Source organism: Amia ocellicauda, chromosome 15, assembly GCF_036373705.1.
Source record: "Amia ocellicauda isolate fAmiCal2 chromosome 15, fAmiCal2.hap1, whole genome shotgun sequence".
Taxonomy (NCBI): Eukaryota; Metazoa; Chordata; class Actinopteri; order Amiiformes; family Amiidae; genus Amia; species Amia ocellicauda.
Genome location: NC_089864.1, coordinates 7326457 through 7351007, shown reverse-complemented (window position 1 = coordinate 7351007; position 24551 = coordinate 7326457). Strand labels below are relative to the sequence as shown.

Genomic DNA, 24551 nt, shown 5'->3' with positions numbered 1-24551 from the left:
TTGGTTGATAACAAAGGCTTTCGTTTGTAAGATCTTGGCAATTAGAATTTCATTCTCAAGAATTCCATGGAAAGATGGTACAGTTTTCTGTCAATCATTATTTTGTTGGGCAGCATATGAATTATAGTGAATTAGCCACATTGAATTATAGACCACTGGCATCCAATTTAAGACATTTCTACTTTTGCTCCCATCTTTTCATTTCTATGCAGTACAATCACTGCACTCCCAAGTTTTTAAACCAAATCTTGACCTAGAAAACCTGCTTCACTATCAGAGGATGTGTCGGCTTAGCTTCCGATCTCAAGGTTTGCTAGGACAGGAGTTCTGGCTTGTGTCAGGGCTAATAATTAACTAATTGCAAAGGTTTTAATATCGATTTACACATCAAATTTGCAATGACACGGTCCGTCATATAATATTCAGAGAAACCTGCATAGGTTTTCCTACAGATTTAAATGGCATCTATAAAACGTGCAGGATTCTGGCCTTCCGTAACTGGAGATGGCCATTCCAGATGCAAGGTACTGTGTGCCATCTATACCACGAAGACTCCTAAAAACGAAGTCTAGTTTAAAGTCTGTGAAAAAGGGAACAGCACTCCACAACTTTGACACAGGAGTCCCATACTCTGCTGCCTCAAAACAGACCTCCGTCATGCTTAAAAGACCGGCCTCCACACACTTCACTTGCGGAGGAATGCATGGAGAGATCAGTTCTGCCAATGCTGTTGGAGGTGAGCTATGAATCATGGTTAATGTCCGGAGAAGTACTTAAAATACCACAGAGTTCTCTTTTGTACTATTAAAGTACTGTACAGGGATTGTGTGGAAGGAGAGAGACAATGCAAGGAATATAAACAAAAGGTTAAAACAAGATCAAAGCGCTTGAAATGTCTTGGGGAAACATTCCATTCCTGAATGTTTTAGGCAGTTTGAAACCGATGAAAAACATCCTTGTATTGGGTTATAGCATCACCTTGTGGTCATCCCTAAAAATTACAAAAATAATCTGAAATGGCTAGAACCACATTTTTAGTTTTTCAATTAGAATGATATAAATCTTAAGTTTAGGTTCCTATCATTTTAATATTTCCTCGTCCAGAAATAAGTCTCTGGTGAAATAAAACACTCTGCATCTACCGTTGATTAGAAAATAGTTTTCTTCCCCATCTTTATTCATAATTTGCCATTTTTCCACAGGTATTTCAAATGTTCTCTAAAATGGTCCACATAGTGCAGTTATATATAAGTGCCACAGTCCAAATAAGTTAATGGTCTCGGTTTAAAGATGTTATAGGTCCTCGTGCGGCTCTTGGGGTGATGCTGGTGGAGAGTCTGGTAAGGAATCTGAAGTTTCTTCTACGTTCTCCTCTGTAAAACAAAATATAAAAAAAAAAAAATAATAATAATAATAATAATAATACAGTAAATCAGAAAATGTATATTCCTTCACAGGTGACCGTGAACAGAATTACAAGAATGCTTTGAATACGTTCTTTAGTACCATTTGCCATTACATTGTACAGTGTGTTACAGCCTGCAAAGCTGCCTATACAGATTGTTCACTTCACAACAATTCAAATCAACATCCAGACAACATCCAACTGCTCTTAAAGCCTTGACACATCCAGAAACAGAAGAATGTAAACCCACATTGTAAACACATTTACTGGTCGGAACACATTTTCAATTAAGTCATTACTCATTACCCGCGTCTTCAATTTTTTCACAGACGCCTTCTTTGTCTTCAAATCCACTGGAGCAATAACATTTATAGCTGCCTTGGGTGTTGACACAGTCCTCGTTCTCCCTTACACACACTTTGTCCTCGAGATTGCATTCATCAATATCTAATAAAACAAGTTTTAAATGCATCATTCAATGAATGCAACACAACCATGTACAATTTGTACCATTTACAGAAGCACAAAGCAAGGCTTAAGGAACAGGTAAAAGCCAAAGTGGAAAAAACACCACTAAAGGTCACATTTTTAATCTTGCAGCAAACCCGCCCAATTTAAGGTTTACTTTTAATTATAATGAAATGCTATTTTCCGATCCTCGTACCTGTACAGCTCCCGTCAGTTTCATCGTAGCCAGAGGCACAGAGCGTGCAGTTCTCGGGGCCCTTGCCAACGCAGCCGGCACACGCTTTATCACACGCTGAAACACACACACAATAACCAAAGTCTCCAATGATGCCGAGGATCCCATTTTGTTTCTTGGGTGCAGGAATTCTAGTTCTCCATACTGATCAATTATAAGCCTTGTTCAGGACAATCTGCTTTTTATTATATGGTTCAGCATCTTCAGTTACAATGGCAAGACTAACATTAACATGCAAAACAGGATATGACCTAAATAACTATACTAGCTCTTGTATGATAGTAGATTAATCTGGCTCAGTGAATTGCTCCAGATGGGTCAATTCCTTGCAGATGTTTCCAGAATCTATAGATGGACACATTTAGGTTATAGGAAGCACCAATTTACCGTTACAGGAGAAGAAACCTGGTGTATTCAGGCAATACTGCTCTTCTTTGCATGGAGAGTTTTCATTTGAACATTCATCCACATCTATAAATAAACCAACAATGAATCACATGGGTACAAGCCACAACACACGGTCATTGATGACGTGGTGAAAAGGGCTATTTGTATACCTTTCCATTCAGGTAAATTAATAAAGTCCACTTTCTATTATCAAATATTGGGCTGCACTGGGACAGAAATCACAGACCACAAGGACGGACATAAAATAGAATTGGTGCATTTGCTGATCCTGAGAAAGGGCATCTGCGGAGGTCTTGGCCTAAATGGTCTCCATTCCCGACGCATCCAGCTTAGTTTCTAAACACACGGACTTTCCCTGCCCCGACTGTAGATCATCTTCATTTTACCAACTGACTCTAAAAGCGACTTTAAATATACGGGTTATATTGAAGTATTAAATATGCATAAATATACACAGTTGCACAAGTGAACACCTCCACTAACATACATTATTGTGATATTACACGAGACGGAACAGTTTGGCAAAGTGTTAGATGAAGACACAAATGTAATGGATGCAAGATAAAGCAAAAGTCTTGTTTTATTATTGCACACCATCCTTGGTATTTTTTGCAGAAGCTCCACATTGACTGCTTACCATTGCATGCTCCTTCATCATCTTTAGTCCAGCCAGTCTTGCACTCTTCACACTCCTGGTTAGTCGCTCCTGTGCATGTCTTACAAGAGACATGACATTCTTCCCAAAATGAAAAAAAAGACATGAATTCAACTTCATAACTTTACGTTTAAATTCTCTGTGAAGAGAATTTCCCACACGCACACACAAATAGGCGAGCCCCAACTTTGATCTGAAATTGAAATTCTGATTTAATCATCTCAATTAATTATGTTCAATTAATGGCTGGGGGTGGGAATACATTGCTTCTACTTTCTCCTTTTTGGTCTCTTAGTCTTGCTGCTGTAACTTTGAACTGAATTTCACCCACTCTCTGGGCATTGACTAGGCAGAAACCATGTGATCAGTCCCATGGGCTCACAACATTCGATATTAAATCACCCAGTTTACTACGAATATTTTCACACAACCTTGTAATTCTAAAAATGCATCTCATCAGGACTGCCAAACCAGATGCAAAGCCATTACGGAATATACAGAAAAAACTGAAACGTACAAACCCCATCATTACCTGTACAGAGAGAGAACGTGTCATTGCGCTCTTCGCTGAAGAAGCCAGCCGCACAGTCCAAGCAGAACTCGCCCTGGTATCCTCGATTACAGCTGCACCTGCCCGTCCCTTTCCTCGTGCCATCACCATTACAGACACCGCTGCCATGGCAGGGCCTCTCGGATCCACCAACACAGGCTATGGCGAGACAACGCGCATCGCCATCAGGACAGAGACTGGTTAGATTAAGCCCAGACTATAAACCACGTTATAATACGATTTTGTAAATGCATGAGGGCGAATGCACTGGCAATCTGAACTGTGTGAACTGAAATTAGCCAAAGCACACGTTTTAAACCATAAGCGACGAAAGCTGCAGAAAAGTGCATCTGCTGCGTGAAGTAAATAAAAAAAATCTCATGCATGAACTGGAAGGAATAAGCTCTTAATAAATTGCATTTTACCACAGACGTTTTACCATTGCAATCCGGGCCAAATGTTCCTTTAGGACAGCAGACTTCAATGGTGTCAATGCAGAACCACTTGAACAGGTCAGGGTACTTCTCCTTCCTGGGAAGAGAGAGGAGGATATAGCTTAGATCATGTGGTTGAAATACTTGTACAGGATTAGGTGTACGATACGAAAGCTACATCCTTCAAAATGCAATACCACTCATGCCTCCTGTACACTTTAATAATCTCGCCATTTATTTCTCAAAACAAAGTCAAGATCCTTTCCAAAGTTCCAATACATATTAGAAACCCAAGAAGAGGGTACAAAGGACAGGAGACCATCTGACCCATCGTGCTTGTTTGGTGTCCATAGATAACCAAGTGATCCAAGGATCCTATCCAGTCTGTTTTTGAATGTTCCCAAATTGTCTCTTCAGCCACATCGCTGGGGAGTTTGTTCAGATTGTGACGCCTCTCTGTGTGAAGAAGTGTCTCCTGTTTTCGGTCTTGAATGCCTTGAAGCCCAATTTCCATTTGTGTCCCCGGGTGCGCGTGTCCCTGCTGATCTGGAAAAGCTCCTCTGGTTTGATGTGGTCGAAGCCTTTCATGATTTTGAAGACTTGAATCAAGTCCCCACGTAGTCTCCTCTGTTCCAGGGTGAAAAGGTTCAGTTCCTCAGTCTCTCAGTAGGACATTCCCTTCAGACCTGGAATAAGTCTGGTTGCTCTCCTCTGAACTGCCTCTAGGCAGCGATATCTTTCTTGAAGTGTGGAGCCCAGAACTGTCCACAGTATTCAGATGAGCTCTAACTACCGCATTGTACAGTCTGAACATCACAGCCCTGGTTTTAAATCCCACACTTTTCAACATATTAGATTAATTAAAATAAATAAAGCACTAACTTTTTGAACCACCAGGTCTCAAAATGCTCCTCGTGCTCTTCTACCATTTGGTTGCACTCGAAGCTGCTGCTGTCACACAGGTTTTCAATAATCTCCACAAGGCGAATCTCACTGTGCAAAACAGGGGGGGGTATAAAGAAAGAACAAAACATTTATATGGAAGAGATTGTCATAATTGTGCACAATCACAGACCGCCTCTGTCAATTAAATTCTTACACCAAAGCCAGTTTATACAATGCCAAGTTGATGTGCAGGGGAGAAAAAAAAAAAAATCATCCTGGAGGACTCAAAGTCCAGAGCAAAAACTCATGCACAATTTCAGCCCTACATTTTCAGTTTAAATGCCAAAAATTCGTACTTTAGTGCGAGCATGATGTAATATCAAATATAAACCATTACATTAACAGATGACCCAACAGCAATGATTATTAGTACTGCTGCTGCCCTACATGGCTAATCCAATCCAGAGATATTAAACGATCTCTGTTTGTGCCTTGTTTATTAAAAGGTTTTAAATTATTGAATACAGTTTATTGAACACTGATTCATGCTAGATGCAGTAGCAACTACCCAAGGCAATTGCAGTTCAGGCGACGTGTGCCAATTCTTAGATTGCAATGGATTTGCAGACGTGTGTATTGGCACAGATCCCCGAATTCAATAAAATTTACGCAAAACCTTTCAATTTATTCACTAGAATGAAACATTGCTCAAAATTCAAATAAAGGTGTGTTTGGGGAGAAGACTCCAGAGGGGTCTTTCAGGAATGTCTTACACAAATACAAATTTTCAAAGCACACTATTTTCAAATGGGGACACATTTTGGTTAGGTTTCCATTTAAGAAACTAGAATTGGATGTGGCTATTCAGCTTGAGCATCCCATGTTCCGTCTGCCAAGAACGTCACATAGGAGCTCATGATCTAAAAGAGCTGTTTGCACAGGCGGTTTTTAAACACCTGCCTTTGCAGGAAACGGAGATGGCAATTTAACTCCTTGACAGGGTGCGTTTTGTCCTTGCCAGGCTTGTTGTGCAGAAACTCCAGATGACGGTCAACCACATAGCAAGGAGACTCCACAGACATCAAAGTACAGAACAGAAAGTATCAATCTAAATCAATTAAGTGTCAATTTGTTGGTTTTATACCTCGTTTCATATTTAGACAGTTTCCTTTCCTCCCAGGCAGTGTTTCCTCCTCCAAAGTTCTTCTTTGCAGTTCGATCGAATCCCTTAAAAGAAAAAGTAAAAAAGGACAGTAATATGCAAATGTCCTAATTTGATTAAACAAATGTTATAAGTGTGTGGGCGTGAATACATAAGCATTCCAAATCGATGATGGAACTTCAGCTTCTGCACTTAAATATGCAAAATCGTATGAATAGGTCGTCCACTCCTTTTGTCGCTATAATTATTCGTGACAAATTACATCATGGTTAAAGAAAATAAACCTTCATAAACTAATTTTAAAAAGTCTCAATCACCAAAAACAAAACCTATTGTTAATAGAAATAATCGTTCCTTTTTCCATTATTCCAATTTAGAATTCGGAGTACAAATTGGTGTTCTTCCAATGCCATTACAAAATTTGATATACCGCCATTTACCATTAATGATAACAATAACAAATGCATTATATATGTAATGAAGGACACTCATACACACCAGCACAAACATTCATAAAGCTGTAGGATCTCATGAAGCATCATTCAAAACACAGATTTACTTCTATAAAATACACTCAATAATGGCTTGTGGTTGTCCCACGCATCGTTTGTCCTGTACAGAAGCGCACTCACCTTTGCGAAGTTGTCAGTGATGGTCCTGCACGTCACACAGGGCTCCTTTACGTCTCTGGCATCCACACGCTGACAGCACAACAGGACAGCAAGTGACAGAAACGTCACCACACATGTAAACGACTGCATCGCACTAGTAGCTCAATTCACACACAACACACCTAGTCAGAGCATTTAATTGTATTTGGTGCACACTTATAGTTCGGGCTAAAATCGTATGGTCCTAGAAACGGCATGGATATGATACCCAGCACCTCCCCCGAAACAGTGTTAAAAGCAGAGGTCACTTAAGCCGAGGCACACACAGCCTATATACACTGATTGCTGCTTCCCGGCTTAAAAAAATGCATCAAATTCAGATTTCCGCGTCAGGCTCTTGTGCAGATTGTGGCTTCCGCTGATTGGCCGGCGTGGCTAATCAATCAAGAGGAGAGCCAATCACAGAGCTCCACGCGTGGGACAATGCGCGGCCCACGTGTGGACGTTTCAAGAGTCCGGACACAGGCGCGACCGGCGGGACAGTGTCGCCAGTGGGCATTATGACATCATAAAGCACACCGAGCTCATACCGCCTGCTTATATATAGTATAGCACGAAAAGTGCACTACATTTCTGTATTGATTATAATGTGTGAAAACTGTAGTCAATGCACTGACACGGGGGGGAACTACATAACAAATAAACTGTACATGTATGATGAAACCAGCATTGTCAGACGTCTGCCCATTGACTTACATATCAACGCATTCCCACACATGGTGCATCCATTTTGGGTTTAAAAGTTAGCCTATTTTTTATTTAACTATTTATATATATACAAACAACTATCCTTGCTGCTACCGTGGTTTCAGACCTCCACTCGAAGACGCAGTGCAGATTATATATCGTATATACAACAATGCAATATGGATGATCTGTAAAATAACACATCACAGTCAGGCAGTGCATAGACAGCCCTGCCCGCAGTCTCCTCACGAATGGTCGCATTCCCGTAGCGCAGATTCCCGCAATTCTGCGCAGATCTGCACAATCCCACCGATCCCACTGGCGGAGCAGCGCAGATCTGCGCACGTCTGCGCCACAACAAGACCGCGACCTTTTTTCCTTTCAACTTTCACCCCCAGAGGAGCGTCATGGCAGAGAAGAGGAGTCCCGCGGGCTGCTCGCTGCTGGGTCTGTTGTTTTCTGCCGTGTTCGCGCATTTAACACTGTGCCCGTTTACCAAGGTGGAAGAAAGCTTTAATCTGCAAGCGACGCATGACATCCTTTATCACAGACTCGACTTAGAAAAGGTGAGGGAGCATGTGTAGCTTCTTGACTGTGTTTACATTCACATATTAACATGTCTCACATTGATTAACATACAAATGAAAAGCACTTCGGTGCATGTATCTGTTGCGCAAATGAAAGTGTTGTGTTGCGTGTGTTTCCCCACAGTATGATCACAATGCGTTTCCTGGCGTTGTCCCCAGGACTTTTCTCGGACCCCTGTTCATCTCATTGCTTTGCTCACCACTGGTGTACCTGCTGCACCTACTTGAAGCATCAAAGCTTTATTCACAAATAATAGGTAAGAACAACTTGTGCCACCTCTTAAGTTTTGAGAATCATATAATTGGTCAAGGTTTATGTTTTATATGGTGTAATACTAATTTACTCACATGTCAAGAGATCAATGGATGAGTCATATATAATTACTATTAGACATGCTAAGTGATTCAAAACTCCTCTTTATGGTGGAAACTGAAATCAAAAACTGAGTATAAATAAGTATTTATCCATTTACAATAACTGTTTCATCCAGTAACAGGGCACACGCCAGGCTGCACAGGGTATTGATATATTGATTTGTTTTCCCCCCAATCTGTTCAGAGAAATCTATACCTACAAAAATTAGGTGTAACTGGACAGACATCAAATTGAATGGATACAGTGCATCCGGAAAGTATTCACAGCGCTTCACTTTTTCCACATTTTGTTATATTACAGCCTTATTCCAAAATTGATTAAATTAATTATTTTCCTCAAAATTCTACAAACAATACCCCATAATGACAACGTGAAAGAAGTTTGTTTGAAATCTTTGCAAATTTATTAAAAATAAAAAACAAAAAAAGCACATGTACATAAGTATTCACAGCCTTTGCCATGACACTCAAAATTGAGCTCAGGTGCATCCCGTTTCCACTGATCATCCTTGAGATGTTTCTACAACTTGATTGGAGTCCACCTGTGGTAAATTCAGTTGATTGGACATGATTTGGAAAGGCACACACCTGTCTATATAAGGTCCGACAGTAACAGTGCATGTCAGAGCACAAACCAAGCCATGAAGTCCAAGGAATTGTCTGTAGACCTCCGAGACAGGATTGTATCGAGGCACAGATCTGGGGAAGGGTACAGAAAAATTTCTGCAGCATTGAAGCTCCCAATGAGCACAGTGGCCTCCATCATCCGTAAATGGAAGAAGTTTGGAACCACCAGGACTCTTCCTAGAGCTGGCCGTCCGGCCAAACTGAGCGATCAGGGGAGAAGGGCCTTAGTCAGGGAGGTGACCAAGAACCCGATGGTCACTCTGACAGAGCTCTAGCGTGTCTCTGTGGAGAGAGGAGAACCTTCTTGAAGAACAACCATCCCTGCAGCACTCCACCAATCAGGCCTGTATGCAAAAGGCACCTGAAGGACTCACAGACCATGAGAAACAAAGATTGAACTCTTTGGCCTGAATGGCAAGCGTCATGTCTGGAGGAAACCAGGCACCGCTCTTCACCTGGCCAATACCATCCCTACAGTGAAGCATGGTGGTGGCAGCATCATGCTGTGGGGATGTTTTTCAGTGGCAGGAACTGGGAGACTAGTCAGGATCGAGGGAAAGATGAATGCAGCAATGTACAGAGACATCCTTGATGAAAACCTGCTCCAGAGCTCTGGACCTCAGACTGGGGCAAAGGTTCATCTTCCAACAGGACAATGACCCTAAGCACACAGCCAAGATAACAAAGGAGTGGCTACAGGACAACTCTGTGAATGTCCTTGAGTGGCCCAGCCAGAGCCCAGACTTGAACCAGATCTCTGGAGAGATCTGAAAATGGCTGTGCACCGACACTCCCCATCCAACCTGATGGAGCTTGAGAGGTCCTGCAAAGAAGAATGGGAGAAACTGCCCAAAAATTGGTGTGCCAAGCTTGTAGCATCATACTCAAAAAGACTTGAGGCTGTAATTGGTGCCAGAGGTGCTTCAACAAAGTATTGAGCAAAGGCTGTGAATACTTATGTAGATGTGCTTTTTTTTTTTTTTTTTTTATAAATTTGCAAACAAACTTCTTTCACGTTGTCATTATGGGGTATTGTTTGTAGAATTTTGAGGAAAATAATGAATTTAATCAATTTTGGAATAAGGCTGTAACATAACAAAATGTGGAAAAAGTGAAGCGCTATGAATACTTTCCGGATGCACTGTACATGCTGCTTTCAAAATGCCAGTTCTATCTCCAATCCCCCCATCTCTCATATGGTTCAATTAAAATCCCATTTCTGAAATTAAGCTAAACACTCCAGTTCCACCCAGAATGGACCCCTGGTCTGACGCCGACATGATCTTGTGCCTCTGAACCGGTTTGTGTGTCCACCAGTGAGAGGCTGCCTGGGGCTCTGTGTGACGCTGGCTCTGTGGAGATTGCAGCAGGAGGTCAGGAAGCTGTTTGGGTCGACGGTGGCGGGACTCTTCTGCCTCATATGCGCCTCGCAGTTTCATTTGATGTTCTACAGCACAAGGACGCTCCCGAATGTCTTCGCCCTTCCCATAGGTACACTTGGTATACTGTATAATTGCACTTCCTGATGGTTGTGAAATGTTAGTGTTTCTTTTAATACTATGATAAACAGGATGCTGTTGATTTGTCATTGTTAAATGTCTTTTAATGTTAGTTTTATGCTTCTGTAAGTTTACGTCTTCATTCATTTTCTGTTTCATTGCAATAAACGAGTGGGAATCGAATTGATTTCCCTTTCAGTTCTGCTGGCGTTCACGGCCTGGCTGCAGCACAAGCACGGCACCTTCATCGCTCTCTCCGCCTTCGCCATCATCGTGTTCAGATCCGAGCTGAGCATTTTCCTGGGGCTGATGCTGCTGATGTCTTTGATGGGGAGAAGGCTGTCTGTGTCACGCCTGCTCTGCTGTGCCGTTCCCGCTGGGATCGGGTGTCTCGGTAAGTGAGTGTTTTGGTTTTCTAATTCCTGATATTGGGACTTGTTTCAGACCGGAACAAGATGTGAATCCCCTATTTGATTGATTCACATGGTTCTACTGTCTTATTAGGTTTAGTTCTAGTTAAATCCGTAAATGTATATGTATATATATATATATATTGTTTTTAATGTCATCTCACTACACTGTTTTATGAGAGGAATAGACAGGTGACTGTGCTAAACGATGTCATGTCCATTTGATTCTTTTAGTATTTCTAATTTTCAGCCTTAACTGTCGGTGTTGACTCTGTCTTCTGGAAGCAACTGCTGTGGCCCGAAGGACAAGTCCTGTGGTACAACACTGTGTTGAACAGGAGCTCCAGCTGGGGAATATCCTTGCCGTTTTCAGTCTTAATTCAACAGTCATGCTAACGTCTACAACCGAATGGACTGTTATGTACACAACGATTAGGGCTGTGCGATATGACGATATATATCAAATGACGATAGAAAAACGTCTATCGTTTCATATTATGCTATATCGTTTATATCGTGGTGTCGCAAATTGCAATCTTTACGGCAGTATTTTTCGTCAATAGGACGCTTTGCGTTCTTCCCGGTTCTTCCACACGTGCTGGATGCAGGTAGAAATGAGCATCAGAAAAACAGACAGACATGAGGAGAGAGAACTGACACACAATAACACAACCAAGAGATTCTTTAATGCGCAAGCGCACACGGTCCGCCCCGCTCTCGTCGCCGGGCTGAACTCGATATGCAGGCACCCCCACCCCACGCTAATTTAGACTGATATCATTTGTATAAAATTAATAACGTTTTGTTTGCATTTTAATTAATTGTAAAGCAATGCAAACACATGCAGAAAGTATAATTTTATTTTCATTAAGATGGTGAAGTGGTTCAACAGTTGTATTATTATTATTATTAATAATATAATATTATAACTATTTTGTATTAACATCCTGCTGTATTTGTAAGTAGAATCGAGACGCGACAGTCAGAGGAGAAATGTCTCTGTCTAGCAGATGTTAATGCGCCACTATTAACCTGGGGTGCTAAATCTCCCTGAATCTGGACCTTTTACAGCGCATGTGTTGCGTGATTGCTATTACTTGTGTTATTGTTATTATGTGACAGTAAATCATACTGTGTATATGTGTGTATGTGCTCTGAGGAAGATCAGTTGAAACGTGTAAGCATTATGATGTTCACTTTTTCTGTAATAAATAATTTTTGAGACATCAGTGAATATGGACTGTTTTTAGACGGGAGCTGCTGTCCTTCCTTCCTTGACCGGATAATTGTTCTATATAAAATCCCTGGGATAAGGCACCCCGCATTTAAAATTTATTAAAACTATTGTAACGCCAGCTATTTTTAAACTATATATATATATATCCCATAACAACATAACACACGTAATAGTAATCACACACTTGCACTGTAATGTGTTACATTCTGCATATATTTACCATGACAGCCTGCATGTAGTATTTGTTAGTTTTGCTTATTGGAGGATTAACAAAATACTTGTAGTTTGAATGTCTTTGGTCTTATTTTGTGGCTTGATTGGATAAAAACAAAAAATATCGAGATATATATTGTGTATCGCCCAAACTTCTAAAAATAGAGATTATTTTTAAGTCATATCGCCCAGCCCTAACAACGATGCACTTAAACAGTGTCAGTTTTAGTAGCACCTTATCAAAAGGTTTTATCAATGTAATCTTAACTAAGCCACTAGTGTAGCTGACGCTTAAAAAGATGCTAAAAAGATTAGCGGGGTTCTGAAAACCCACCTCTTTTAAAAGACTACTATTTCAAGCAAACAGCTATTCAGATGCATATAAGACAAGCGTGTTCATTTTCTCTCAATCTGCTGTACATTCAGTGATCAGTGATCAGCTTTGCACTTCCTTGACATCTGTATAAACTTCCCCTTTCGCGTGGTATTTCTACTCCGCCTTGCCCCGGGCGCTGGGCCTGTCCGCGCTGTTTGTTCCTCTCGGTTTGCTTGACAGAAGGACCCGAGCCTTGCTCCTCCCTACGGTGGGATTTGTGTTCCTGTACTCTTTCCTGCCCCACAAGGAACTGCGCTTTATTATATACACAATCCCAGTCTTCAATATAGTCGCGGCCAGGGGTTGTTCGTACGTGTAAGTGTTTACATTTCTTAATTAATCGATGAAGGAATTTATCAGTTGATTATTCTGTTTGGGATGTTTGTTGTACAGTATTGGCTAGTTTTATCAGTAACCACACTTAGTAAAGTTATTTCTATACACGATTTTCTTCATGATGATTTATCAATTATTATTTTTTTCAGATTAAATAACTATCACAAGTCCTGGATGTATAAAATGGGCTCTTTGATTGTGATTGGACATTTGATGATGAATGTTGCATATACAAGCATGTCATTGTATGTTTCTTACTTCAATTACCCTGGTGGAAGAGCATTGCAAAAACTACACACGATAATACCATCATCTGCAGGTTTGTGCAATTCTAATACATATAAGGTGACTTCTGAAATGTATTGCGTTTAATAGAGAGAAAACATTTGCGTTTCAATGGGCTAGGGGCTAGTTAGACTTTTCACAATATGCTTAACTGTGAGTTAAAATGCCCGTCTCCTGTGTTTACCCTCAACTCTTTCAATATTTGTTTTTGCATTCTGGTGGACATATTTACAAAAGAATTAAAAAGAAAGGCAATTGACCTGAAGTGTAGTGATATGATCTCGGGTAGTTTGTTGTTCTGCCTCACCTTGTTTTTCTCTCCTGTTCAGATGTTTCGGTTCACATTGATGTCACTGCTGCACAAACTGGAGTTTCACGTTTTCTAGAGCTTAACGATAACTGGAGGTAAAATACCGTCAGTGATAATGATTTTGATTTCGATAATGAGCCCCCCTGATGTGTGGACCTTACCGGACGAATCAAGGACTGTATCGTGTAGGACTGCTGCTGCTGGACTGACTCCGTGTGCGCTTCTTTCAGATACGACAAGAGGGAAGATCTTAAACCGGAAGACCCGCTGATGCAGAATTATTCCCACGTGCTGATGGAAGCGGACCCGGCCCACCTGGCTCACTTCGCACAGACTCACCGGACCCTTGCCCTCCTGCCTGGCTTCAGCAAACTCGTCTTCCACTTTTTTGAGTTACCCCCGTTTCGGATCAAACTGGAAAATAAACTCGTGCTACTGGAAAAAATCTCGCATAAGACTTGAGCTAGAGTGGGTGGGGGGTGAGGAATGGCATGGTTGATGTTAAGTGTAATATGTAAGTTTACAATTCTGCAAGCCGCTGTATACTTGTTCATAGTGATATAGAACATTTTATATAAAGATACAATAAAAGCCAGGGTTTTGTACGATGGTGGAAGCAGAACGCCCTTTGATTGGTTCCCCACACAGTTTTTGAAAGAATGGTGTTCTGCAAGAAGTGTATATAGATATATTGTTTCAAGGAGTGTTTTAATTTTGAAAAGTAAACCTTGCACTGTTTGATAGATAGTCTTTTATATTTAAACATATCATGCTACTGAACATTAATAGTAAAATCTAGGGCTGGGATAGACACGACACATCTATGCATCCCTTGGTTTTAGATTCATACAAGAGTTTTTATAATGGGTTTATGTGCTGGTGAGCTCTGCACAGAAAAGTTTCTTACCTGTGGCAAATCTTACACTCTTTGGACCTTCAGTAAAATACATGATCAGGAACAATATTACAGTGTCTATGAGAATATGTTAATGTAACACCAAAAAGGCTTCCCTCTGTTAAAATCAAATCAATATGATCATAAGTTGGCTGACTTGGTGTAATGGTTAAAAAGTACTTAATGGAAATCAGCATTTTCAAAGATGGTAATAGATTGTGGTTTATTTTATTATTTGTAACTTTCCATGCCCTGATCTCGGTACCTGCAAGTGACAGAGGATCTTGTTGAATGATGAGAAAGTTGTGATTTAGGATAAGTTACACGACCTAAGAACATGGACTTACTGATCAGAGGAAGTGTGCTAGGACCATTTCTGATCTGATCTATCGCCCGCTGCTCCAAAACCACGTCCGAGTCTGTTCCTCTCGCCTGTATAACACGAGAACAATAAGCTAACGCCCATGTCCAATTCAGCTGAAATGAGGTCTGGCCCGTTTACTTTTTCAGGGCGGGGAAGTAAAAGGCACATTCGATTTCATACAACACATAAAAACTAGTTTATTTTTCCAAAATAGTAATCGCCGTCAAGATGTCGATTTTTTTAAATATCCAAACAAACCTGTTAACACGTACACAAAGAAATATTTTTAGAATCATACTTCCATTTAAAAAAAAACAAAAAAAAAACAGTGATCTCAGATTATTTTCAGTGACATCAATCCAGCAAAAAGGTAACAAAATTGAATAAATACACTGTACACTGAATAGCAGATTGAGTTTAACCTTTCAGATAAAAACGGTTACAGACTGCATTGTATGTTTGGGGTTAGAATGAGGTCGTGGTAAATCTGAAGTAATTAAAAAACATTTTTTTTTTTACCTGATCCTCTTATGAACATGACATTATTTAAATAGTACTCATTGATGGACATGCAGCGTGAGGCGCGACTCCAGCGCTGATTCAATCCATAGTTGTGGGCAAACCTCCACGCACCTGATCTGCACAACACAGCCGCTACACCCAAGACCAGTCCCGTGACGGAGCGATGTGAGTGGCATCACATCACACTGTGTCCACTTTCACATGGATATACACACACACACACACAACAAAATATGGAATCAGTAGATCAAGTACTGTAGTAAAACATTAAATCCAATAATGCATTAAAAAAAACTTTTGTGGTTTAAATTAGCTCTATGCTATTCACTATTTTAAGATCTACATTTCATAAGAAGTGCCCAAAACGGGTCCACCCAGCCGAGGTAATATAAAACTGCAAAGACTTGATTCTACACATCCAAGGGAAAAGATTTTATTTACAATTTACCACGTAATTAGTATGTTTCCAGTCTGAATGTTTACACAATTATCAAATTATGTACGGAAATGAATATTTATAAATGTACATTTTTATATTTACTGGACAGTGACCCATAATTTAATCCCTCAGAAGTAAACTTTAATTGTGCTTAAGAGATAAAAGTAGATTTTAAACAGATTGCTTGCACTGCGAATGCAGCACTAAAATACATTGTCTGTTCAGAAATGTTTTCAGTAATTTAAAAAGGAAACTAGTTCTAATTTCAACAGTACCATGAGCCACAGTTTCACAATGAAAGAATAAAATAAAATTACATTACTGTATTTGTTTCACATCTTTCAGTCACAGCATTTCATTTTGGGCCATGAATTAATTTCCAAAAACAGTATGTAGGCATCTAGTTTCTACAATACATATTCACTTTAAATGTATGGACTACAACTTGTTTGTTTGATCAGTTAAGTATTTACAGCATTTTGACCTGAAGAGTTTTTGCATAAGGCACAAGGAGAGTGAAAGAAAAACAAAATACAAAGTTGAAAAAATAAAATTAAATAAAATTAAAAATACAGCAACAATTATTTTACCCGACCTATAGCTAATCACACCCTCCCGACACCCTCACCCCCACCCCACCCCACCCCACACACACTGCACTGGGGCATAGGCCTCCTCCAGTTGTCAAGTGTCAAACAGTAGTATTACAAGTCTTTTCAGTACTGAAAATATATTAAGGGAAGGTTAACCTTTAAAAAGATGAGTCTCTCTATATTCTCCAACATAGGCCTGGACTGATTCAGGGTACAGTTTTTACTTGCGGTACTGAACAGCGTCTCTGCTGGAATAATGCTGGGGGGGCAGCCCACGTATCGAACGGCAACTTTGGCGAGGTCCGGCCAGAGGAACTTCTTGAGGTTCCAATAGTCAAGGGGGTCACAGCTTTGATCGACGATTTCCTCCTCCAGGTACTCAAGGACAGCAAGTTCGGAGGATTTGGGCCTCTCCTCTTGCTTGATCTTGTTCCTGATGTCATCCATAAGTGCCCACAGATTATCCTTGCTGCTCACAGCGCTGTGCGACGAAGCAGGGACGTCACTACATCCATTAGAGACCAAAGGCTTTATCTCGGCTGAGGTAGACATTGACGCTTCTAGTTCCTGGATGAGGTCTTGCTTGCACTGTTCCGCTTCTTCTTCTGTGAATAACGAAGTCTTGTACCGGGGGTCTAACATTGTGGCCCAAGTGAACCTGGGATCGTGAAGTGTAGCAGACATGCGGCTCACCATAGCCTCCTTCAAAGACTTCAGCATGTTATCTATACCCATGGTCTCGTCAAAAAGCATGTCTATCTTCCTATTGAGAATGTGGATCAGTGGAATGACTTGACCGAGGGTAGCTGTCCGATTACTCATTTCCCTGCACGCAACTTCGAACGGTTTTAAAGCGTTGCAAACTGACTGAATCACCTCCCATTGATCACAGCTGATAAGTTCCCTGAAATTGCACTCGATGGACATCTCATCGATGGCTCTCTTCTGTTCGACTAAACGTTCAAGCATGTAAAAGGAGGTTTTCCACTTGGAAGGGACGTCCTGAACTAGCTGATTTTCAGGCAAGTGGTAGGCTTTTTGCAGTTCTGCCAGTTTCTCTTTCGCTTTTGCCGAGCGGTGCACGCGTTCGCAGATCTTCCTCGCGATGCTGAGCAAGTTCTGAACCATTCGTTGACTCTTTATGGCTTCACTAACGATGAGGTCAATTGTGTGGCCAAAGCACTGCATGCTTGTGTGTTCGTTGTCGTCAAGCACGTTCCCAATGCTCTGGTTATCAGTTACAGTGAAGCCGATTTTTAGACCTGAGGAAACGATCCAGCTGTCCCACAGATACTCGAGCTGCTTCTGAATGTTCATTGTGTTGTAGTCGCAGTCAATCTGAGAGACGCTGAGGAGAGCGGAGCAGTGGAAGTCTTGCCCCTGAGGTCGGACACAGGATTCGAACGTAACCCAGTGAGCCGTGAGAGTCAGATACTCCCGGGTCTGGTTGCTGACCCATATGCTTGTGGTAAAATGAACGATGCCACTTTCAGCCTCCTTTAGGTGGGTGACGATCACCTCTTTCACTCGATCATACATTTCCGGTATGGCCGTGCTGGTGAAATACGAAGACGAAGGTAGAGCGTATTGTGGTTGCAAGTATTCCAGTAATCTGTTGAGGCCAACGTTCTCCACGAGGGATGAGGGTTGAAGGTCTAATGCAAGCATTTCCGCAACGAGTTTGGTAATTTTTTTGGCAACTGGATGGTACTCATTATATCTTTCACTGCTGTCTTCGTACGATGTAGTATCCATCAGCTCGGGCTTTGCTTGCAGGTTGGCAGAGGAAGATAACGCAACGCCTGTGATGCTGCTATTATTTTCAAGAACGTGGCCGTGAAATCTTTGCATGTGTCTGAATAGGCAGCTCGTGCCAAGGTTTGTAGTCTTTTTGCCTCTGCTTATCGTACGGCTACAGTGCAAACACACCACTTTCGTTGGGTCCGTGGTGCAGATAGAAAAATGGTTCCACAATTTGGAAGTCTTTTTGCTGAAAACCGGCAGCGTATGTGGTTTTTTATCCTCAGCTACCGAGTTCTCAGTCACTTTCGATGACAGGGCTTCGGCAGCAGCCAGAGTTGCATAAGGGGATCGAGGAGACGAAGAAACCTTGTCATACGTGCCTTTTGGGTTCTTGAGAACGTTGGGGTGTCTCCTCATCAGATGTCTCATCAAACAGCTTGTTCCAAAGTCTCCTCGTTTTCCCCGGCTTATGACACACGGACAGTACCTGCATAACGCTTTAAGATGGTCAACTGGGGAGACGATGAAGTGGTGCCAAACTTCCGATTTCACTCTCTTCATGATCTTCTTGTTTTGTTGGAAAACCGAACTCTGATCTACGTTTAAATTGGTGCCTTCAGAGAGGTCATCAGGAGACGAGGTTAGAGGCAAATCTTTCTCACTCAGTCCTTCTGACAAAGACATTGCGCCTCCGGGTGTGTCTAGGGACGACTGTCCTGAAGGTAGGTGATAAGGTGCATCGTTGGACTCCTCTTTGATGTCCATGTTTTCGCTGAGATTTTGCGGTACATCTTCAGACATCCTTTCGGGAGATAAGGACATGAATGGAGATTCCTTCCTGAACTTTGCATCACTTGAATCTTGAAGCTGGAACGACGGCAACAAAGTAGGTGGCGTCGTGTACGGTGGGGGAATGCTGGAGCCATTTCCATTCTCCTCAATAACGATGTCACGGTGCGCTCTCCACATGTGGCGGATGAGACAGCTCGTCCCCAGGTCTTTCCCGTTCTTTCCTCGGCTGAACTCATTCATACAGTGTATGCACACGGCTTTGGAGCTGTCAGCTGGGGATAAGTAGAAATGTTTCCAGACAGCTGATCTTCTCCTAGAGTTAGAATTTTTGGGAGTTGCGAGAATGCGATCGGACACACCGTCCATCGCGTCTTCGCTGTGATTATTACTGGAATGTGGGGATGAGGCCATGCAGTTGTCATTTTTGGCACTCTTCTCTGATTTTGGTGTAACAGGAAACACTTCTTTGGATGGAACCTCTTCAGCGCTCTCCGCCGAAGACACAGCGTTTTTCTGTGACCCAGATGTTGAACTAGCCGTCAGCTCTCCATTATTTGGCAAGTTTATGGGAGGAATTAAAGAGGATGTTATAGGACTAGCTAAAGTACTTGATGGGAATTCACTCTCTTGTAAAAGAACAGTGGGATGAGCCCTCCGCACATGCCTCATCAGACAACTCGTGCTGAGGTCTTTTTCATTCTTACCCCGGCTAAACTCTTTCATACAGTACATACAGATTGCTTTGGTACTATCTCTTGGAGATATGAAGAAATGATTCCAGGCGGGAGACTTTTTCCGGGGGTTAACAGTACTTCTCATTGATGACAAAAGACTCTGTGTGACAGCATCCATTGCTACGTCATACAGTGTACTAGTGTACCCGGTAAGCAAATTGCCATATTCGTCATTGTCTCGACTAGCATATTGGCCTAAGGAACTGTTTAAGGCTGAACTTTGCTCACTGATGCCTTCATCACTAACACTTTCTGGTTCCTCCTTGATGTGCAGGCTTTTATCATCATTTTTGGGTGCCTTCCCAGTCTTTCGGTTTTCAGTTTTCTTTGAGTGTTGGAATTCATTCAAACTTGGGCCTTCCATTTCTACACCAGGAGAGGTGACCGAATCCTCTCGGTCACACATCTCTTCAGAAGAAGACACATCAGCCGCTGCATCTATCGATGCCTGGTCACGGGAGAGCGGAGGGGGTGTATCTTCTGACAGCCTTTCAGGAGAAGAGGTCTCAGAGGGGGAATCTTTAGCCTCTGGAGAACATGAAACAGATTTTGTATCCATAGCGTCAAAGAGAGCACCATCATCAGTGTCATATACATTTCCGTAATTTTTTTGCCCTTCCTCGTCTGTCACAGTATTTTCTTCAGCCTCCGTCTTTAGATCATTTTCCACCAAATTGTTTTGTTTTGGGGTTTCATCATCACCACTGTGAGATATGGGTTCTTCGCCATCCATTTTAGCAGACTATAATACTGCTTTCTTACAAATGTCCTTATTAAAAAGAGCCAGTCAAGAACTCGTACTATGATTTAGAATCATGGGTCTCTATTTTGTTAAAAGGTTCAGTAATTCAGTGCTTTAAAGGTTCATCACGATGTCTAATGGAATTTAGGAAAAGTGAAGGTTTATTCCAGGTGTGTTTAATTTCTCCGATTACTTTAACGTTGGCGGCATCATTAGTCTTCCTTTGTTGTGCAATACCACCTGTGGAGCAAATGAGAAATACATAAATAAAACTAGCTTCAGGGTGTGATATTTTTAGTTCATAACAATGCATGCACATTATTGACATAATTTAAATTATTTATATATTTGTATTTAATTATAATGCATGTAATGTGTAAAGCACAAATAAACAATTTACTGCATGTTTTGAAATTCACAAGGTGATTAGAAAATTGTACATCTTGATTAAGGCTTTGTAAGGCACATTAGAAGTCCTGGATTAAACTTTAAGCCACCAATTGTAAACTACAAACACACCACCTTAGAGGTTTTCTGTTTGCTAGAGGCTTCTCAAATGTACTATGCACAAGATTTAGTATTTGCAACTAGAAAGTGTTTGTGTTACTCTGATATCAGTTGTTTGGTCATATCAAGTGCCAATGTAATAAAATAAAATCAAACTACTACATATGCAAACTATCCCCAAATCACACACAGTCACAGACAGATTGTTACACACCCTTCCAATTAAAGGCTTTACATTGGACAATTAAAGTATGATATATAAAATAGAAATCACAAGCTTCATTGTTACTATTATTACTACTAAATAAGTAAGTTAAGTTTTATTACAGGAGGAGGGAAGATTCCTATCAGACAGTGCAGCTACCCATGTGAATCAGTAGGGCAGGGTTAGACTCATACTCCAGGCATGCTAGAAATGTGTCTCTCATCAAAACCCAGGGTTGTGGATGTACATTTCATCCAAAACTGAAAATCAGAAACCCATTTTCTTTGATTTTGTATAACCCTTCCATAAGAAACTGACAGTATAGAGAATTTTAGCAGACAATGGATATATTATTATTATTGTGGACATTAAGGTTGGCTGATGCAAGAAATGTAACTATATGGCTGTTCTTTTTTTAAGCATCTCCAAACAAAATGTGTTTCCCCCCCCCCCCATTATGTTGTAAGGCATTTATATAGTCATGCTTCTCCTCAGAGGAGCAGAAAAGTCCATATGCATTGACAACTTACCTGGGATTTAAAAAAAGACTACTAGGCCTAAAATACTAAAAAACAATACTTATATATTTTAGAATATGGAAAGCACAGGTGCTAAAGGAGAAATGCAGTCTAGCAGTAGCTACACATACATACACAGATCAACACACATATAGCCTACAGTTATAATGTAAAGCATTTAGATCCTTAATTTGAAATAACGGATTTGCTTTCATGATTATTAATCTATCAATTATAATATTTTCAAAGTTTGTTGAACTAGGGAGAACTATAGTGACTAAAATGAGAAGCTGGTTGGCAGTTATTTTTAAATCATTAATAAATCATAACTTAAATGTACTGATTAATACAACTTAATGAATGAACAGATAATGGTATCATATTAAGTTTGTGAATACATTCGATTACAACTGATGTTTACATTGACTGTTATACTACTGTGCAGGACATTTATTACACAACCCAGACTGGTGCCTGCAGAACAAGCACACAATTCAAATGTTTTTTTTTATATATAAACACACATTTAAAAATAAATACTGGGGAAATAACAACAACTATTTTTCTATGAATATCAGCAGAACGGTTTTAAAATAGGCAACAGTAATGCAAGTTACAGTTGAAATAATAAGACTGGAGAAATGAGTGGTCGATAATCTACAGTTAGAACAAACTGGAAATGGTTTTTGAATTCCCTGTAAACATGAGCAAAGCCATCACCCGGAACTTCAACAGAAAGGGAGCATTTTCCCCTCTTGAGCATTTCCTAAACCAGCCGCTCATTTGCCTCCAACTAAACACAAATACATCAGTTGCACCCAAAATAAAGCGTTTTATACACCTTCTGCATTGTTCAAATCAAACATTTCCCCCCTCTGATGCCGAGGCGCATGAACGGGCTCAGCAATGCCAAGATGTTCAACTTTTCCGGTTAAAAGACCCCTAAGCGGCACAATTACAGTTTCAAGCCACAGTGTACCAAACTGGGTCGATTTCATCAAAACCGCACACATCCCATACGCAGCCAGCTTCACCCGACATGCATGCAACCCCCGTTTTTACTGCACGATGTCCTATACCTGCACCCGTCCAGCACCACCGCTCACCTCACAACAAACAGGGGCTCTCATTTGAACAAGAAAGTCCCCCGTGATCCGCGGTGTCCAAATCCATTTCCCTGTCAGCTGGACAAATTAGCCGAACAATAGAAGAGAGGCCTACGTCTGTCACAATATGGACAATAACAAACACAAACTGCCCTGGCAATCTAACTTGTGGTGACAGCGATCCAAACCCGAGGAAAGGAAAAGAAAGCAGAGAAGTGCAGATCCAAAGTGCAGCCAAACTTCCAACGGTGACATTTCAATTTCGCCAACGAGACCGACACGTCGGGTTTCAATGCCTCCAGAGCAAAAGCACAGGCCCCTGCCATGGTAGGCCAAACAGGAACTCAACCTGCTGAGGCAGAACCAGATCCTGGCAGCAGAACACTGGGAGAACCAGCCGGAGAACCGGATCAGCCCAACACCCCCGGACACATTGCAGGCAAAAGTCAACCCCGCACGGTCTACCGGCCCAATCAAAAGAAACACATACCTGGACGCCCTGAGCTGGTGTGCAGTCGGCTTCGGGAACCAAACAGTTAAATTAAAAAGTATTTAATTGAAGCGAAGAGTCAATTAGTTGGTCGCTTTGTCTCCTCTGCAGTTCGCACTCGGCAGCGGCAGCGATCTCCAGCGCGTAGGACGGAAGGAACGTGCTTTTATGACGTCACAGGGTTTAAGGGTTTCCAAAATGGCGATGTAGTAATAAAAAGAAAACAAAAACATTATCCTCACTACGCTTCCTCGGCACTGGGAAATGACCCATCTTCGCCTCTATAAACACACATCTACCCTCCACGGCACAGGCGGCGACCCCCAGGCGCGTCGTGGAGCGGCGAAGTGTCGTAGTTAATAAACGTGGCGCTGAAATCCATCGCTAATGTGTGTTTATCTCTTTCTAGCGCACTAGTTTAATTTAAACCCTATATACGGGGTTTCTTGACCTGGAGGGTCACTTCCAGGGGCAGGGAGGCGCCATTATAGGTGGGGCAAAACGACAAACCTATTGGCATTTAAATTGCATCTGGTGTATTTATTTATTTTCTCCCGGCGTTTGAAATCGCACGGGGGTCCCGTTTATAAGACAGGTGCTTTAAAAAAAAAAAAAAAAAAAACAGTTTTTGAAAATTTTAAATGCTGCAAACGCCCACCCACTCGAACACGGATATAAATACACTCGTTTTGTGGTCATTTTAAATGCATAATATGTATTAATAATAATAATAATAATTATTATTATTATTTTATTTTCCCAAATGGAAACTCGCTTAGTGCCTGCTTAAGTATTCAAGTTGAATCAAATGTTAATACAAACTGATTAAATGCAGGAAAAAATACAGAGATATGGTTGCAAAAGCATTACTTTACATCTACTTTCTGAACCCAAAGCTCTCTCAGCAGTTTCTGAAAGCGTGCATCAACACAACACACTGCTGCGCAACAACTGTGCCAGGGCAATGCCAGTGCATAGTGCGTGTAGAAATATCTTTCTTTAATAAGACGGTGTGCACAGATCGTAATTCTGATAATAATAATAAAAGTGACGAAGACTGCTGTGCGCGGAGTGACTGGAGAGCGA

The 24551-nt window shown here is 41.2% G+C and overlaps 3 protein-coding genes across 5 annotated transcripts; 1 reads left to right on the top strand and 2 right to left on the bottom strand.

Annotated features, from left to right (window-relative positions):
• Positions 1-1144: 1144 nt before the first annotated feature.
• creld2 (CRELD disulfide isomerase 2) lies at positions 1145-7222 on the bottom strand. Of its 2 annotated transcripts, XM_066724378.1 has the most exons (10): positions 6835-7219; positions 6185-6267; positions 5038-5148; positions 4161-4252; positions 3704-3880; positions 3154-3252; positions 2496-2579; positions 2070-2165; positions 1712-1852; positions 1145-1373 (listed from the first exon to the last, which is right to left on the bottom strand). In XM_066724378.1, the coding sequence occupies exons 1-10, from the start codon at positions 6961-6963 to the stop codon at positions 1294-1296; spliced, it is 1092 nt and encodes a 363-aa protein (XP_066580475.1). In that variant the 5' UTR covers positions 6964-7219; the 3' UTR covers positions 1145-1293. The 2 variants fall into 2 exon arrangements, with proteins under 2 accessions (XP_066580475.1, XP_066580476.1); XM_066724379.1 differs by lacking the exon at positions 2496-2579 and having other exon boundaries at positions 6835-7222.
• Positions 7223-7952: 730 nt separating this feature from the next.
• On the top strand, positions 7953-14425 carry alg12 (ALG12 alpha-1,6-mannosyltransferase). The gene is made up of 9 exons (XM_066724377.1): positions 7953-8126; positions 8272-8404; positions 10467-10640; positions 10848-11042; positions 11309-11413; positions 12977-13199; positions 13370-13539; positions 13835-13910; positions 14046-14425. Exons 1-9 carry the CDS (start codon positions 7968-7970, stop codon positions 14275-14277), a joined length of 1467 nt encoding a protein of 488 aa, XP_066580474.1. The 5' UTR covers positions 7953-7967; the 3' UTR covers positions 14278-14425.
• A 2249-nt stretch (positions 14426-16674) lies between these two features.
• Positions 16675-23890, bottom strand: zbed4 (zinc finger, BED-type containing 4). 2 transcript variants are annotated; one of them, XM_066724374.1, is made up of 2 exons: positions 23466-23890; positions 16675-20879 (listed from the first exon to the last, which is right to left on the bottom strand). In XM_066724374.1, exon 2 carries the CDS (start codon positions 20628-20630, stop codon positions 16752-16754), a length of 3879 nt encoding a protein of 1292 aa, XP_066580471.1. In that variant the 5' UTR covers positions 20631-20879; positions 23466-23890; the 3' UTR covers positions 16675-16751. The 2 variants fall into 2 exon arrangements, with proteins under 2 accessions (XP_066580471.1, XP_066580472.1); XM_066724375.1 differs by lacking the exon at positions 23466-23890 and adding an exon at positions 22976-23429.
• Between the last annotated feature and the right edge of the window lie 661 nt (positions 23891-24551).

Coding starts and splice junctions, on each gene's coding strand:
- creld2 (XM_066724378.1), bottom strand. CDS start 6,963: ATGCAGTCGTTTACATGTGTGGTGACGTTTCTGTCACTTGCTGTCCTG. Junction 6,268..6,834: donor TCACTGACAACTTCGCAAAG/GTGAGTGCGCTT, acceptor TTTTCTTTTAAG/GGATTCGATCGAACTGCAAA. Junction 3,881..4,160: donor ATTTGGCCCGGATTGCAATG/GTAAAACGTCTG, acceptor GTCTCGCCATAG/CCTGTGTTGGTGGATCCGAG.
- alg12 (XM_066724377.1), top strand. CDS start 7,968: ATGGCAGAGAAGAGGAGTCCCGCGGGCTGCTCGCTGCTGGGTCTGTTG. Junction 13,540..13,834: donor GATAATACCATCATCTGCAG/GTTTGTGCAATT, acceptor TCTCCTGTTCAG/ATGTTTCGGTTCACATTGAT. Junction 13,911..14,045: donor GAGCTTAACGATAACTGGAG/GTAAAATACCGT, acceptor CGCTTCTTTCAG/ATACGACAAGAGGGAAGATC.
- zbed4 (XM_066724374.1), bottom strand. CDS start 20,630: ATGGATGGCGAAGAACCCATATCTCACAGTGGTGATGATGAAACCCCA.